Genomic DNA, 13,565 nt, shown 5'->3' with positions numbered 1-13,565 from the left:
CCCTGTCCTCGGTCTGTGTTTCATTGTTGTCGGCTCTTCTCTGTTCAGGGTGACGTATTCTTCTGTCTTCTCTCAGGTCGCCATTAAACAGATGAACCTGCAGCAGCAGCCCAAGAAGGAACTGATCATCAATGAGATTCTGGTGATGAGGGAAAACAAGAACCCGAACATCGTCAACTACCTGGACAGGTGAGACGCCACACGCTGTGCACAGCAGATTCTTATTTTCATACAGAGTCTTCATGTTAATCTGGCTCATAGCAGAGATTACGTAGCTTTAAACCTGTCAGGTCATTTAAACTAATGAGTCGAACAGGAGCTGCTGTGCTGCAGACTTTCACTGTTTGGGTGAAAAACACACACGTCTTTGTGGAGGCTGCAGCTTTAAAACCGGGATGTGTATTTTTAGTTTTGGCGGCTTCACACTCAGCAGAGATTCTCCTCTTTATGTTGCTGATCTGACCAAATAAATAAACTAATGATGGCTTTTAGAATCTGCTGTGAAAGGAGCCGGGCCTGGCCGAGTCGTTTATATTTATATCCCCTCCAGATCATCTGTGTTTATGCTTTTATTTTATGCCACTTTCATCTCACTGCTTTCTAAACTGCACAGATGGTTTTCACATCCCAACGCCTCACAGTGCGTTAAATCACAACTGATGTAAAAGCAGTCCGAAGGTTTCAAACCGGAGAGCTCAGAGAGCTCCGAGAGCTCCGAGAGCTCCGAGAGCTCAGAGAGCTCCGAGAGCTCAGAGAGCCCGTGACATTCCGGCTGAAACTCTGTAATCATCACTGAGGAAACTCCACCGAGCTGTGATGAGAGGTTATCCAGTTCACTGTGGCTGTTGTCATGACAACATCCCAGACATGTGTATGTGCCTGGAGGGAGGGAGGGAGGGAGGGAGGGAGGGAGGGAGGGATGTGTCTGGTTACCGTAGTTACCTGTTTGTCTTGAGAGACGATGAAGACAGGACATGCAAGACTGGCGATAATGCTGTCATCCCCATGGAAACACCAGTTCCCACATCACTGATTTACTGTGTGTGTCTGTGTGTGTCTGTGTGTGTCTGTGTGTGTCTGTGTGTGTGTCTGTGTGTGTCTGTGTGTGTCTGTGTGTGTGTCTGTGTGTGTCTGTGTGTGTGTCTGTGTGTGTGCTTGAATACTTTGTAATGTTGTGGCCACATAAATCTGTGAACATAAATCCTCACCCTCTCTATAGACTCATTGATGAACTGTGAGCACAAATAAAAGATCAATCAATCCATTTGATTAACCAATGTCTGCCCCTAAAATGAACTTTCAGCATCTTAGTTTTGTTGTTTTTGGATGTTTGCCACAGCTACCTGGTGGGTGATGAGCTTTGGGTCGTGATGGAGTACCTGGCTGGAGGCTCGTTGACTGACGTCGTCACGGAAACCTGCATGGATGAAGCTCAGATAGCTGCTGTGTGCAGAGAGGTAAGAGGCCTGAGAGCTGGAGCCACTGCCAGCTTTTTAACTGTGGACACCTCAGAATTTAGTGCTTGTTCTTTTTCTCAGGCTAAAAATATCCCTCGGCAGGTGTAGTGTGTGTGTGTGTGTGTGTGTGTGTGTGTGTGTGCGTGTGTGTGTGCGTGGTCACACCTTTAATCAGCACATTTTGTTCCTTTCTTGTGTTTCTGTGTTCAGTGTCTGCAGGCGCTGGAGTTCCTCCACTCGAATCAGGTCATCCATCGAGACATCAAGAGCGACAACATCCTGCTGGGAATGGACGGCTCCGTCAAACTCAGTCAGTGCACAGCAGCAGCATCAGTTCACTTATTTCTTCATGTGATGTGTATCTGAACGCTGACGTGCTGAAAAAGTGCCTGAACTCAGACTAACATGGCCTCACTCTGTCCTCCCAGCTGACTTCGGGTTCTGCGCTCAGATCACTCCGGAGCAGAGTAAACGCAGCACCATGGTCGGGACTCCGTACTGGATGGCTCCAGAGGTCGTGACCCGCAAAGCCTACGGCCCCAAAGTGGACATCTGGTCTCTGGGCATCATGGCCATAGAGATGGTGGAGGGGGAGCCGCCGTACCTGAATGAAAACCCACTCAGGGTGAGTTAGTGGAGACGTGGAGGCAGTACCTAAAAACCACCACTAGATGGCACCAAAGTGTCAGTGGCTGCAAGCGTCTTTCATGGACCGCAATGGGATGTTGACAAATTTGTGTGTGTGTGTGTGTGGTAGGCGCTGTATCTCATAGCAACCAATGGGACGCCGGAGCTGCAGAACCCAGAGAAACTGTCCTCGATATTCAGAGACTTCCTGAACCGATGTCTGGAGATGGACGTGGAGAAGAGAGGGTCGGCTAAGGAGCTGCTGCAGGTACACAGCTGTGTGTTCTTCCCCATGCATGATGCATACAAAACAAATATGGTGTCTCAAAATCAAAATGAGAGGGGACTCCAGAAGAAAACAACAATATAAAATTAAGGAGGATAGAGAGGAAAAACATGTCACTCTGATAAGAATATTAAGTATTAATATTAATATAATATAATAATAATATTATATATAATATTAAGAATATAAAGTGGAAACACTCAAACCTCAACATGAAGAGTTTTAAACAGCAGCTCCAGCCTGTTGTCATGTGGTGAAACATCCAGCTCTGTGAGCTGTCAGCCCGCCTGCTGCAGCCTGAGAGCTGATAAATGAATCCAGCCTCAGAAGAGGCTCATCTGTCCACTCACAGACAGACAGGCAGACAGACTGTGAGCTGTGTGGGTGCAGAGACGAGGTGAAGCTGGAACAGAGTTGTGTAACTGTACCGTGACGCAGAGGTGAAAGCTGTTTCTGAAGATCTGACTGCAACAGCTCTTATTTGTGTGAGTGTGTGTGTGTGTGCAGTGTTAGACCTTGTTCTCTGAAGTAATAGCAGATCAATAAGAGTCCCTGCAGGGCTGCAGAGGCCTGCAGAAACTACAACATCACAGACTCTTTCAGACAACGCTTTGTTTTCTCTGTGCTGCTGAGGTTTTATCGGCCGTCCTGCTCATGATGACGTGTAATGTTTGTGTTGTTGTCGTATTAATTTGAGTTAATAATGACTCTCCCCCTTCCCTGTCTCCCCCCGCTCTCCCCTCTCTCAGCATCAGTTTCTGAAGGTGGCGAAGCCTCTCTCCAGTCTGACTCCTCTCATTCTGGCGGCCAAAGAAGCTGCCAAGAACAACCGCTAGCTCGCCTTGCACTCACGATTTTCTCTGTCGTCACCCCCTCCTGTGCGAGCGGTGATGGTTGCCTCCAGTTTTTTTTCTCCCCCGTCATCGTCTTCCTCTCATGTTCTCCCCCCCCCCCCCCCCCCTCCCCCACGGGTAGGAAGACGAGACGATTCTTCCTGCATCTCCTTTTTTTTTCTACACTCCACTGGACTCGGACAGGACAGGGAACACTGAGTGATATTATTGGTTGGTTGTGGTCATGTGATGTAATCACTGACATCACCACCCTGTTTGCCAACATGAACAACCGGACATGGGAGAGAGCCCAAAGACTCATGGGAGTTTTTTTAAATCTGTGTTTGTTTTCTAAGTTGTCTGTAAACACCCCGGACCACAGCAGCCAACCAGCACCCTCTGTGTGTGTGTGTCTGTGTGTGTGTGTGTGTCATCGTCTTCTGAACGTGCATTTTTTTTTTAAATCATCGTTTCTGTGTGTGTGTGTGTTTGTGGACAGGGGGGTGTGTGTGTGTGTCTGTGTGTGTGTGTTGGTACTGATTCAGTTTGATTGTAGTGATTTCTTCTGTAGTCTGTGACACGGAGCAGTGGAGGTTTGGTGCGTTGTCGTGTCGACAGTGTGAGCTGTGAGAATATTAATAATATAATGAGGAAACACTGGCGCCCGGAGCCGCCGACAGACCGAGTTTGGAAGCATGGAAGCATCACGTCTGTTATTTTAGAGTCGTGAAGGTTCCTCACTTCAGACACATCTCGCTGTGATTCTGCTGCAGAGTTTCTCAAAGTTAAGGTCTAACAGGAAACTCCTCAGAGCTGGACTCCTCTAATATTCAGGGAACATGCTGAAGCCCCTCCTTGTGGACCTCCATGTTAATATTCATTAAAATTACAGCAGCAAAACAGATGTTCATTGTAGTTCAGCTGTTTAAATTACATAAATGTTGCATAATGAAGGGTGTAAAAAAAACACCTCCCAGCCCTTTGCCCGTATTTGGATTAATCAGGATTTAGGCAAACCTTCCACACTGAGCTTAAAAATGACCCAAATGGCCCTGGGTGATGTCACTGAGGGTTCGTTTGTCCTAAAAATAACAACGTTTGGCAGACGTGTGAACGGTCCTTTGGTGGGACTTAACATCCTGAGGTTCACGTTTGTAGCTGCTGGAGTCTGCAGCAGAAAAAATATAACTGTAGTCCATCACCGACTCAGGTGACATCACATTCAGGTCATTTTGTTCTCAGCATGAAGCTTCTTTAAGACAAAAAGTAAATCCAGATGTAGTTGAACATGTCAGTGAGCACTCTGCTGCTGTGTCAGAGGCTCCATAAATCCCTCCTGTGTGGACTCACCCTGTCGGTGGCTCCGGGACCTCGCCGTCTGCAGGCTCGGCTCTCAGACTGCGAGGGAGAGAATGTGCATGTCAACAACCCTTTTTATACGGTACGTTAAGAGAAAATAATAAGTGATGTGTAATAATGCTGAAACCCGTAGCAACGATTCATGAAGGATGCTTGTGTACGATAGCAGAGATCATATCTTCAGGAGACGGTACGACGCTGTTTGTTTGTTTGTTTGTTTTTCTTTCCTGCCTGGAGGACTGAAGGGTCCCAGGAGCCCTCTGAACATAAGGTGTATATTTTATGTGCAAAAACTGCTTTGAGGAAAAAAAAAAGACAACAATCACTTTCAGCCTTTGTTTACACTGTTTTTATAACTGCCAGATTTGGATATTTAGATTTGAGTATTTGTTTTTGTTGTTTTTTTATTTGTTAGCAAAAAAAAAAAAGGTTCAAACCCTGCGAGCCAAAGTTTCATCGGTTGTTTGTTCTTTAGTTTATCAAATAAAAACACACCTGCAGTGAAAATCTCCACCACAGCTTTTCCAAAACCCTTATTCAGGCCGTCTGTCTGTTGATGTTGATGTTCATGTTGATGTTGATGTTGATGTTCACAGGCGCAGGCTGCTGCTGCATCAGCCTCATGACACAGCAACAGGTGGAGGCAACAGGGGGCTGAAACTGACTGATTATCTTTGTTGAGCAGTTCATCTAGAGTTCACCCACCAGCCCAAAATCAGCACTACAGTGCAGTTCCTGAGGTGGCCACTAGGGGTGGCTCCCAAAGTGAGTGATCTCCCTGCCAGACTTTACACAGAAGTAAGCATGTTAGCATGTTAGCATGTCTACATCTGACCTGTTTACATGAAGCGGGCTTAGTGACAGATGGACGCCCCAGCTCCACTTGGTGGACTTAGAGAATCCCAGACTGAGCTTTAAATCTGTGGAGGAAGGTTTGTCCTCCGTGAGTCCCTCAGCGAGTCGTCATTTGGAAAAAACTGATCGACAGTGTAACTGCCTCAAACTGCTGCTGCTGCGAGTCCTGGTCTGAAGCCTCCAAGCTAAAGGGCCAGTCTGCAGATTTAGTCTGAGGCTGTTGTGTTATCAATAACACGGCTGTGAGTGAAACCAACAGGAATGTTCCTTTAAATGAAACTTTAAAGTCACATCATGAGATGTGTGAGACGGATCAGACCAAATGGAGAGATTACAACAGCTGGACACCAGGTTACTGACGTGTTCGTCCAAGCAAACGTACAACATGTGTCGGCCGGTCTTTAAAGTGTTAAATACAGAATGCAGCTTTTTAGCTTCACATGCTAAAACAAAAATATGCAACATCTTCACATTTCAGCTTCTTTCTCTCACCTGTTTAAGACTGAATGACACTGAAAGCAACTTTATCAGTAGAGCGCCCCCTGCAGTCCCACCACAGACTCACAGGATGACCATTTCTAACTGCTGTGGTCAAACACCTGCTGCTCAGTGACGACAGGCAGCTTCTCCAGGAAGAGAAGGTTCGATGGCGCCTGCACTCCGCGGGGAATCGGAGCCATAAAGTGTCTGTTTTAAAGTTTTATTTTTGGATAACCAAAAAAAATAAAACTGAAAAACTCGGTTTGTTTGTCTGTTTCAGGCTCAAAGAAAACTTTAGTTTCAAGTTCTTCCAGCTGCGGTCGTTCAGTGTCAGACTTTATTCTGTGTTTACAACAATTAGGATTCTTTCTAACATGATTTCCTAACAGTCCTCAAAACCTTTCTGTAAATTAATTAATTACATAAATTCCTGTTTTTTTTTGTGTCTGAGTCTGAGGCCAGACAGCAGCTTAGCTCCGGCTGTGACCGCCTCCCCCCTGCGGCCTCCCCCCTGCCGCCTCCCTCCCTCCTCCCTCCGGCCGTGAAATCAGATCCCGCCTCCATTTTTCTCTCGGCTTTAATTAACAGTGCTAATTGCTGTTTGCCTGCTTCCTGAGCCCCTTTCATCCTCTGGCTCTGGTGTTGTGGTCGGGGTGAGTCTGTGGATCAGTGAGTTCAGATCTGCTGTTGCATAATGTTAAACTTATTAATGTTTCAGCTGAGTGAGCTCAGACCTGCTGGCAGTGAGCTACCTTCAGATCCAGAGGCTGGAACCAGGCAGTGTCTGGATCTGAAGTTCTGAAGTTCTGACCCAGATACTTTAAACGTTCTGTGGCTGGTTTTAAAACCTAAAATAACATCAGAAGTGTTTTTCACTTTGTGGTGTGAAAGAAAAATTAAAAATCTTGTGAGCTACTGCTAATAATAATGATGATGGACACAGATCCACCCGTGTGCAAAGGATCATGGGTCAGAACAGCCGAAGGTGAGCCGGCTGGGTGCACGCGGTCACGTGCGGTACAGCTCAACATTTTGAGTCAAACCTCGTAGTTCTAATGTCTGTAAAAACAAAAGGAAGGATGCTGATTCACTGACGGGTATGAGACGCTCTCTCCTCAGGTCGGGCTGCTCCATCCGTCCTGCGGTCTCACAGTCCGTTGCCGTGGCAACTGGGCTCTCCTTAACACTCCTGCAAAGACAGAAAGAGTGACGCAGGATTTCTCTGGCTTTCTTCTAGTCCTGCTCCCCCTCTCTCTCTGATACAGTACAGCTGCTGCTGCAGTGTGCAGAGTAATGAGGCCACTTTCTGCTGAGGTGGCACAGAGGGGAGGAGTGACGGAGCGTGACGCATCAGTGACAAGGACAAACCACACCGAGGCTGAAACTGAAACGAAAACACCACAGTGCAGAGAAGAGAGACGTGAAGAGTCCGAGAGGGGGGCAGAGAGAGGCAGGGGTTAAGATTATGAGATTATGGATTACACAGGAAAGAAGAGGGAAAAGACGAATGATCGAAGTAAATGTTAAACTTGTCCCTTCGATACATGTGAAGACATTATGATTAATGTCCCTCCATCCGGATCCCTCCACCCAGAGGGATACCTGCATCCAACACACAGGCCCGGCAACCTGTGAGCCCCGCGGGCCGTTTAACCCAAGCTGCTGCTGCTGCCCTGCATCATCTGAAGGTCTCTGTCTGAGCACGGAGGCTGGACCTGAAGGAGGGAAACACAAAAAATTATTAAATTTAATCATTTAAATACATTTATAAAGTGCAGATTTGACCTTGTTGTGTCTCCACGCTGTGTCTTGAACACGAACACCCTGCCTGCTCAGGGGAGGAAGAGGCAGCAAAGGTTAGCCACAAGAAGTGATTGATCACCATGTTCTCCTCCTGTGAGTGTGTGTGTGTGTGTGTGTGTGTGTGTGTGTGTGTGTGTTCACTTTCCCTTTATCGCTGGATGTTACATAACAGCCTCCACTGCAGAGGAAGAGCACTGCAGAGACTCCACACACACACACACACACACCATCACCTCCATCGACAAACTTCGGTTGAACCTTGGACCTAGCTTCACCCTAAACCTGGCGATGTGTGCTGAGCTTTCTGTCCTCACAACATGAGCCTGCAGTGAGTGGTCACACACATTAATGATGAGCTCTGCTGAGTCGATGCTCTGACTGCAGCTTTCTGTTGTTGTCATGGTCAGACATGGTCAAAGAGCTCGGAGGATGACAGGAAGTCCTCACAGACTGGCACACACAGTGTCAGTGGTCCGTCCTGACATAGTTCACCACACAATGTGTGTCTGGTTCCTCTTGGGGATGAAGCTGTCACCATGTACGTCAGCTTTATCGATCAGATATTTACTTAATCTGATATCCAGGGATTAAGGGTGTGTGTGTGGTGCCTCCTTTGTGCAGGTTGCCATTGTAATGATTCTGTTACCGTGGCGACCCGTGCCTGGGTGACCAGATTCAAGGCATTATTATGATTGAAGGAGCAGCGAGTCGCCATGGCGATGCTCTGCGTGGGTGTTGCCTATAAGCAGAGGGGACCCCTCAGAGTGCAGTCTGAGACGCCGTGCACAGTGACTGTGTGTGTTTAACCTTCGATGTTCATCACTCACGCTCCCTCCTGGGAACAGCCCTCAGCCCGGAGCTGCTCAGACACTCGGTTGTGTTTCAGTGCTGCAAAGTTTCCATTGATCTGTTCAAACACTGAAACTTCCACTGATGCCGGCTGGACCAGGAGGATCCAGAACCAATCGATGCTCTGGTCCAGAGGGTCAGTGTGGCAGAATAGTTTAACCACTGATGAATGTAGATTCTAAAAATGGCCGACTAAAAACAGCAGTAATTCTACAGCAGTGCAGCCACTCCAGGCCGAGTTCTTTATAGAATCATGATGATAACACCTGCAGAGTCCTGGTCTGGACTTCTTCTGCCTGGTTTTACTGGTTCCTGTTTCACACACAGTGTTTGCTTCCAGCTAACAGACGACTGGACTCTGTGACAGTGACTGGACTCATGCAGACTGTAGCCTGACGTGTCCCCGTGTTCAGGCTCTGCTGTCAGCCTGGAGTCTGCTGCAGCACTTCCCCTCATGTGGAACAGACGCTCACACTCATCATCAACACAAACCGGACGCTTTTCTTTTAAATGGTGAATTTTATCATTACAGGAGCCCTAATGAAGTCACATGAAGGTCTACGAGGACAATTAAGCACATCACTGTAATATGGTTCAATGTTTTAAACTCAGCACAGGCCTGCATGCTGTCACACTGTTCATCTGTACCATCGAGGTTAAAGTAATGAAAAACTTAGAGCTCAGAGTTTAAGCTGAGATATAGACTAACACTAATTATGTCTTTAACATAATACTGTGAACACATTTGAACTTGTGTAGCAGGACAGTAATTAGTAATTAGTAATCACAGATTTATTTTTAATCTACGTTAATTTATGACCTGATTTTCTGTGTGTGTGTGTGTGTCTGTGTGTGTGTGTGTGTGTGTCTGTGTGTGTGGGTGTGTGTGTGTGTGTGTGAGTGCAGGAAACGACGCGTGCGCTGTGATGACGTAGGCAACAGGTTGATTGGAGCCCTCGCGCCTGCCTGCAGTTCTCCGCAGCCAGCCGGAGCGCGTGCGGTGCATCAGACGGGCAGCACGAGACACTGCAGCAGCGCGGCGCGTGCCTCAGAACGTGTTTGTTTAAAAACTAAGAGTCGGACTCAAAGGGCGGAAAAAACCGAGGAGACACGAAGACACACGAGCCGCCCGCCCGGTGAGGAGCTGTTCGATTCATTGATCTGCGGCGATCATCAGCGTATCGATCTCCGTGTAGTGACGACGCGCTGTAAACATCAGCTCCACGTCCCGCGATGATTCAACACTGCGATGCTTTTCTTCTTTAAATGGTTATTTAATGTATTCATTAATATCTAGGGGTTAATCTGACATCTGGTTTATAGGTTTGTGTTCACATCAAACTTCTTCTGTTTGTCATGTTGACGTAAATTCCTCTGAGAGGTTCTGACTGATCTCAGGCTTTCAGGTAAATGTTATTTATTTTACTCTCTTATCTTCTCTGACTGTGTGGCTGTTGACACTGAGGGTCAGACGTTTCCTTAGTGTGGTTCCATAGGTCAGTACAGGACCTGTCTGAGCTCAGACTGTCCACTGAGGACCCTTATTGTATGAGTCACATGGAAGAACATCAGAGACACAAGGTCAGAGACACTCAGCTGTGAGAGGACTGAAGGTGTCAGAGGGACGTTCCTGATCCACGAGCCACTGCACAGGGTGGAACTCTGTGATCCAGAGATCAGAAGAGGTGCTTCATTAACCATCAGACGGTCGAAATGCTGCTTTTAAAATACGTGTCAGTCCAGCCTGATGGTGGAGGAACATGTTCTGGATCTAGTATCAGGTGGTGACATCATTCCAGGCAGGCAGAAGAAAAATGTGTAGAAAGTGAGATCATGTTAAATCCCTGTGAGCCGCTGGTCTGAGGCACCGATGATGTCGCTGTATGTTACAATACATCGTAGCTGTGCTGTGCAGACATGTTGCTGCCCGACAGGACCACATGCAGCCTGTTTTACTGCTGTCAGGGTGGTAAAGCTTGACATATTTTGGAAAGAGCTGGGCCTGGATTTGCAGCCTCGTGATCCTCTTAGACCTCAGATTGTTTTTGGTTTTTAAGGGTCTGTTGTGTGCCGTGATTACTTTTCCATCACAGTGAATACTTGTGTCCTCACAGAGCTCCAACACAGACAGGATGTGATGAGATGAGACTGGAAATATTCCTAATGAAGTAGTTTTAATATGCTGATAACAGACATTTATTGATCCCAGGGGGGGCATATAAACAATCATCCAGTCATACTGGTAGTCATATATAACACACTGTGTGCAGTCTACAATAAATCCAGCATGAGTATAATTAACAGTGTGTTGGGTCAGACTGATCTCAGAGGGAGGAAGGTACAGTTTGATCCACAGGAGGGATGAGCTGCTGTTAGGTACCATAACGAGTGCATCACTAAGTATCAGGCCTAAGTCTCTGCCTTTGGCAAACAGGTTTATTTTTTATTTGTACATGTGTTTATACGTTCAACATCTTGTATGAAGAGGAGTCTGAACGTTCACTAGATGCTTTTACTAAGGCCGAGCAGTTTCAAACCAAGCTTCAATACAGGATCAATCATAGTCAGTCAGACGGAGTGAGTGCATTGTGTTTATATAATGATGATGATGATGATGATGGTGATGATGGTGTGGTACCTGTTCCAGTATATTATTTAAAATGACCGAGTTAATGAGATGGATTTTGTTGCTGTGGACGAATGTTCCCGTCAAGCTGTAAAAGCACCTGCTCGCTGTGGCTGTTGATGCGGATCATGTGACCATGACGACCTTGATGAGTGAATCAATATATCGGTCAGCTCATGTCCACCTTAAGGACCCTTAAACATCATCACAAAGACGTCTTCCTGTGAGCTCTGCTGACCGGGGACATTAAGTGGCAGCCAACAGAGCAGTGATGTTTTCTGATCAACGTTCAGGTTCGCTGCTGTTTCTTAAATGATTCCCAGCATTATGTCCACAAAGGACCACTGTCTTATGAAGCCTTGACATCAGCACATGCCTGGTGGCAGCGGCGGCTGCTGCTGCTGCTGCTGCTGGTGTTGTTGTTGTTAGTTGTGGTGCGATGTGTTTGGACAATGAGTGAACAGCAGAGAGCTGATTGGTCTGGATACAAAGGCCGGCTCTGTGCACTGTCCCCTCTGTTCTCTCAGCCCCGCTCTCCATCTATGTTTCTACAGTATCCTCCTGCTTTGTGTGTGTGTGTGTGTGTGCGCTACGTGTACGTGCACTCAGTGCTGACATGTGAGTCATTTTCTGTGACAGTGTGCAGCTTTTAAGGATGGGTTTGCGCATGTTTTGGTACGTTTAATGTACAAATGCAGCTGTAGTGGCATCACGATGGTCTGCAAAGAACTAAAACAACCAGACATGCAGATGTCTGTATTCGATATATTTTCATGGTCTGCACATTCGACCATCTCGACAGATGTTTCTCCTCCAGTGTTGTACTTTCTCCTCTGGAACCAACTACCTTCAGTTCCAGTTGCTGCTGCTGGGTGAGGAGCTGCTTGCAGAGGACTGCAGTAACTCATGTCTCTGTTTACTTTTAGCATGTGGCACTCTGCATGCTAAGTAGTGAGACTGACAGACTCTCTCAAGGTTATTTATCCACTGTACTACATGATGGAGTCTCTGTTTGTTTTAAGCACTGACCATGTAATCCTGTGTGGTTTCACATACAAACACAAGTGTGTGCAGCTCTATAGATATCATCACAAGGCAAAGACCTGATTTGTGTCAAAAGTGGACAACAGTAAACATTATAAAATTACAAGGTGAATATGAAATCTCCCTTCCTGGTTCGCTCCATGCTTCTGTAGCCTTCAGGCTCCCCGGACTCTGTGGTGCCATATTTCCAGTTGAACTGGGTCCTGTTGGGTCATAATTGAATTCTCAGTGGTGGATCTGAGGCAGTCAGTGGTCCTGTCAGATGTAATGGAGGTGTGCAGGCAAGTGAAACATGACAGATTGCAAAGATACTCTGTGTGCAGCTGCCTCTGTTTCCATAAGAAGAACCCGGAACCCAGAGTGGATTTGTTTTTCATATTTCTGTGTATTGCATAGTGGCACCAATAGTTAGAGGACTTATGTATTCACACACGTTCTAGCCCAGGCTGGTTTGTTGATTGGCTGACATGCAGCGGGTCGGAGCTGTCCGGAGTGTGACCCATATATCGTCAGTCCTTGGTGTCAGGATAAAGGCAGACTTTGTTCGCTAACACTTTCTCAGAACTCTGTCCTTTTGGAAATCTGGAGCAGGGCTTTTGGAGAAAGTAGAACAGTTGTGGAAAAACCTCCTTTCCTTGTTTTCCTGGGTCAGATAGTTAGTGCGTGTGCTTCTGCTGGTTGGTTTGGTTGTGCCTGATATTTATAGCCTCCTCTTACAGGTCTGTGCTCGTTTTCTTCAGTCATCGGGTCAAAAATCAGTTAACAGATATTTAGTTTCTCTCAAAAAGTGTGTGTAGGGTTAAATGTGCACTGCAGATGCTGTCGGCATGATTGTGGAGCTTCAGGTGTGCAGCACTGCCTCCTTGTGCACTGACAGTATGTACACTGTGGTTTAGAGAGTCCATATGGACCGGCTTCCTGTCACCGGGATCACAGCAGAGCTGTGCGTCCGAAGCGGCGTCAAACACTGACTCCTACCTGCACCATGTGACTCCTGTGCTGCTGCAGGTTTTGCTTCCTTTTGAACATACACACCTGATAGATGTGAATGTACCTTTCATTCTCAGGGTTGTGCCCCGGGTCTTAGTCTTTCTCTCTCATTGGCTATAGTCAGATTTTCTATGATGGACACTGGATTAGGTTGTAGTCTGAAATCTGAGCTATGCTTTGTTAATTTCTATGATCAATTATATACACTTGTAAAGTGTGTGGCTCATTTCATGGGTAAATAAAAGAGTTTGATGTCAAGCAGCTAAAGTACTGGACAGAGAGGAAGAGGAGCACTGACAGATGGACAGGTGAAGGAGGGGAGGGAGGAAGGAAGAGTCGGAGTGAAGCTGGGAAAT

The 13,565-nt window shown here is 46.7% G+C and overlaps 2 protein-coding genes across 31 annotated transcripts in view; one reads left to right on the top strand and one right to left on the bottom strand.

Annotated features, from left to right (window-relative positions):
• Positions 1–5,075, top strand: part of pak1 (p21 protein (Cdc42/Rac)-activated kinase 1) — a 46,666-nt gene extending 41,591 nt beyond the window's left edge. For all 30 annotated transcript variants that reach the window (XM_028419309.1, XM_028419310.1, XM_028419311.1 and 27 more), the window contains 6 exons: positions 77–189; positions 1,340–1,457; positions 1,668–1,767; positions 1,886–2,082; positions 2,215–2,352; positions 3,120–5,075. In XM_028419309.1, the coding sequence (XP_028275110.1) occupies positions 77–189; positions 1,340–1,457; positions 1,668–1,767; positions 1,886–2,082; positions 2,215–2,352; positions 3,120–3,206 (753 nt within the window). In that variant the 3' untranslated portion in view covers positions 3,207–5,075. The remainder of the gene's footprint in view (positions 1–76; positions 190–1,339; positions 1,458–1,667; positions 1,768–1,885; positions 2,083–2,214; positions 2,353–3,119) is intronic.
• The window catches only part of LOC114444601 (scavenger receptor cysteine-rich type 1 protein M130-like), a 902,860-nt gene that overhangs the window by 644,350 nt on the left and 244,945 nt on the right, over positions 1–13,565 (bottom strand). The gene's annotated exons all lie outside the window — the stretch shown is intronic.

The sequence above is a fragment of the Parambassis ranga genome, chromosome 13 (genome assembly GCF_900634625.1).
Source record: "Parambassis ranga chromosome 13, fParRan2.1, whole genome shotgun sequence".
In the NCBI taxonomy this organism is placed as follows: Eukaryota; Metazoa; Chordata; class Actinopteri; family Ambassidae; genus Parambassis; species Parambassis ranga.
Note: the sequence above shows the minus strand (reverse complement) of the source record. Positions and strands in the feature narration are given on the sequence as shown.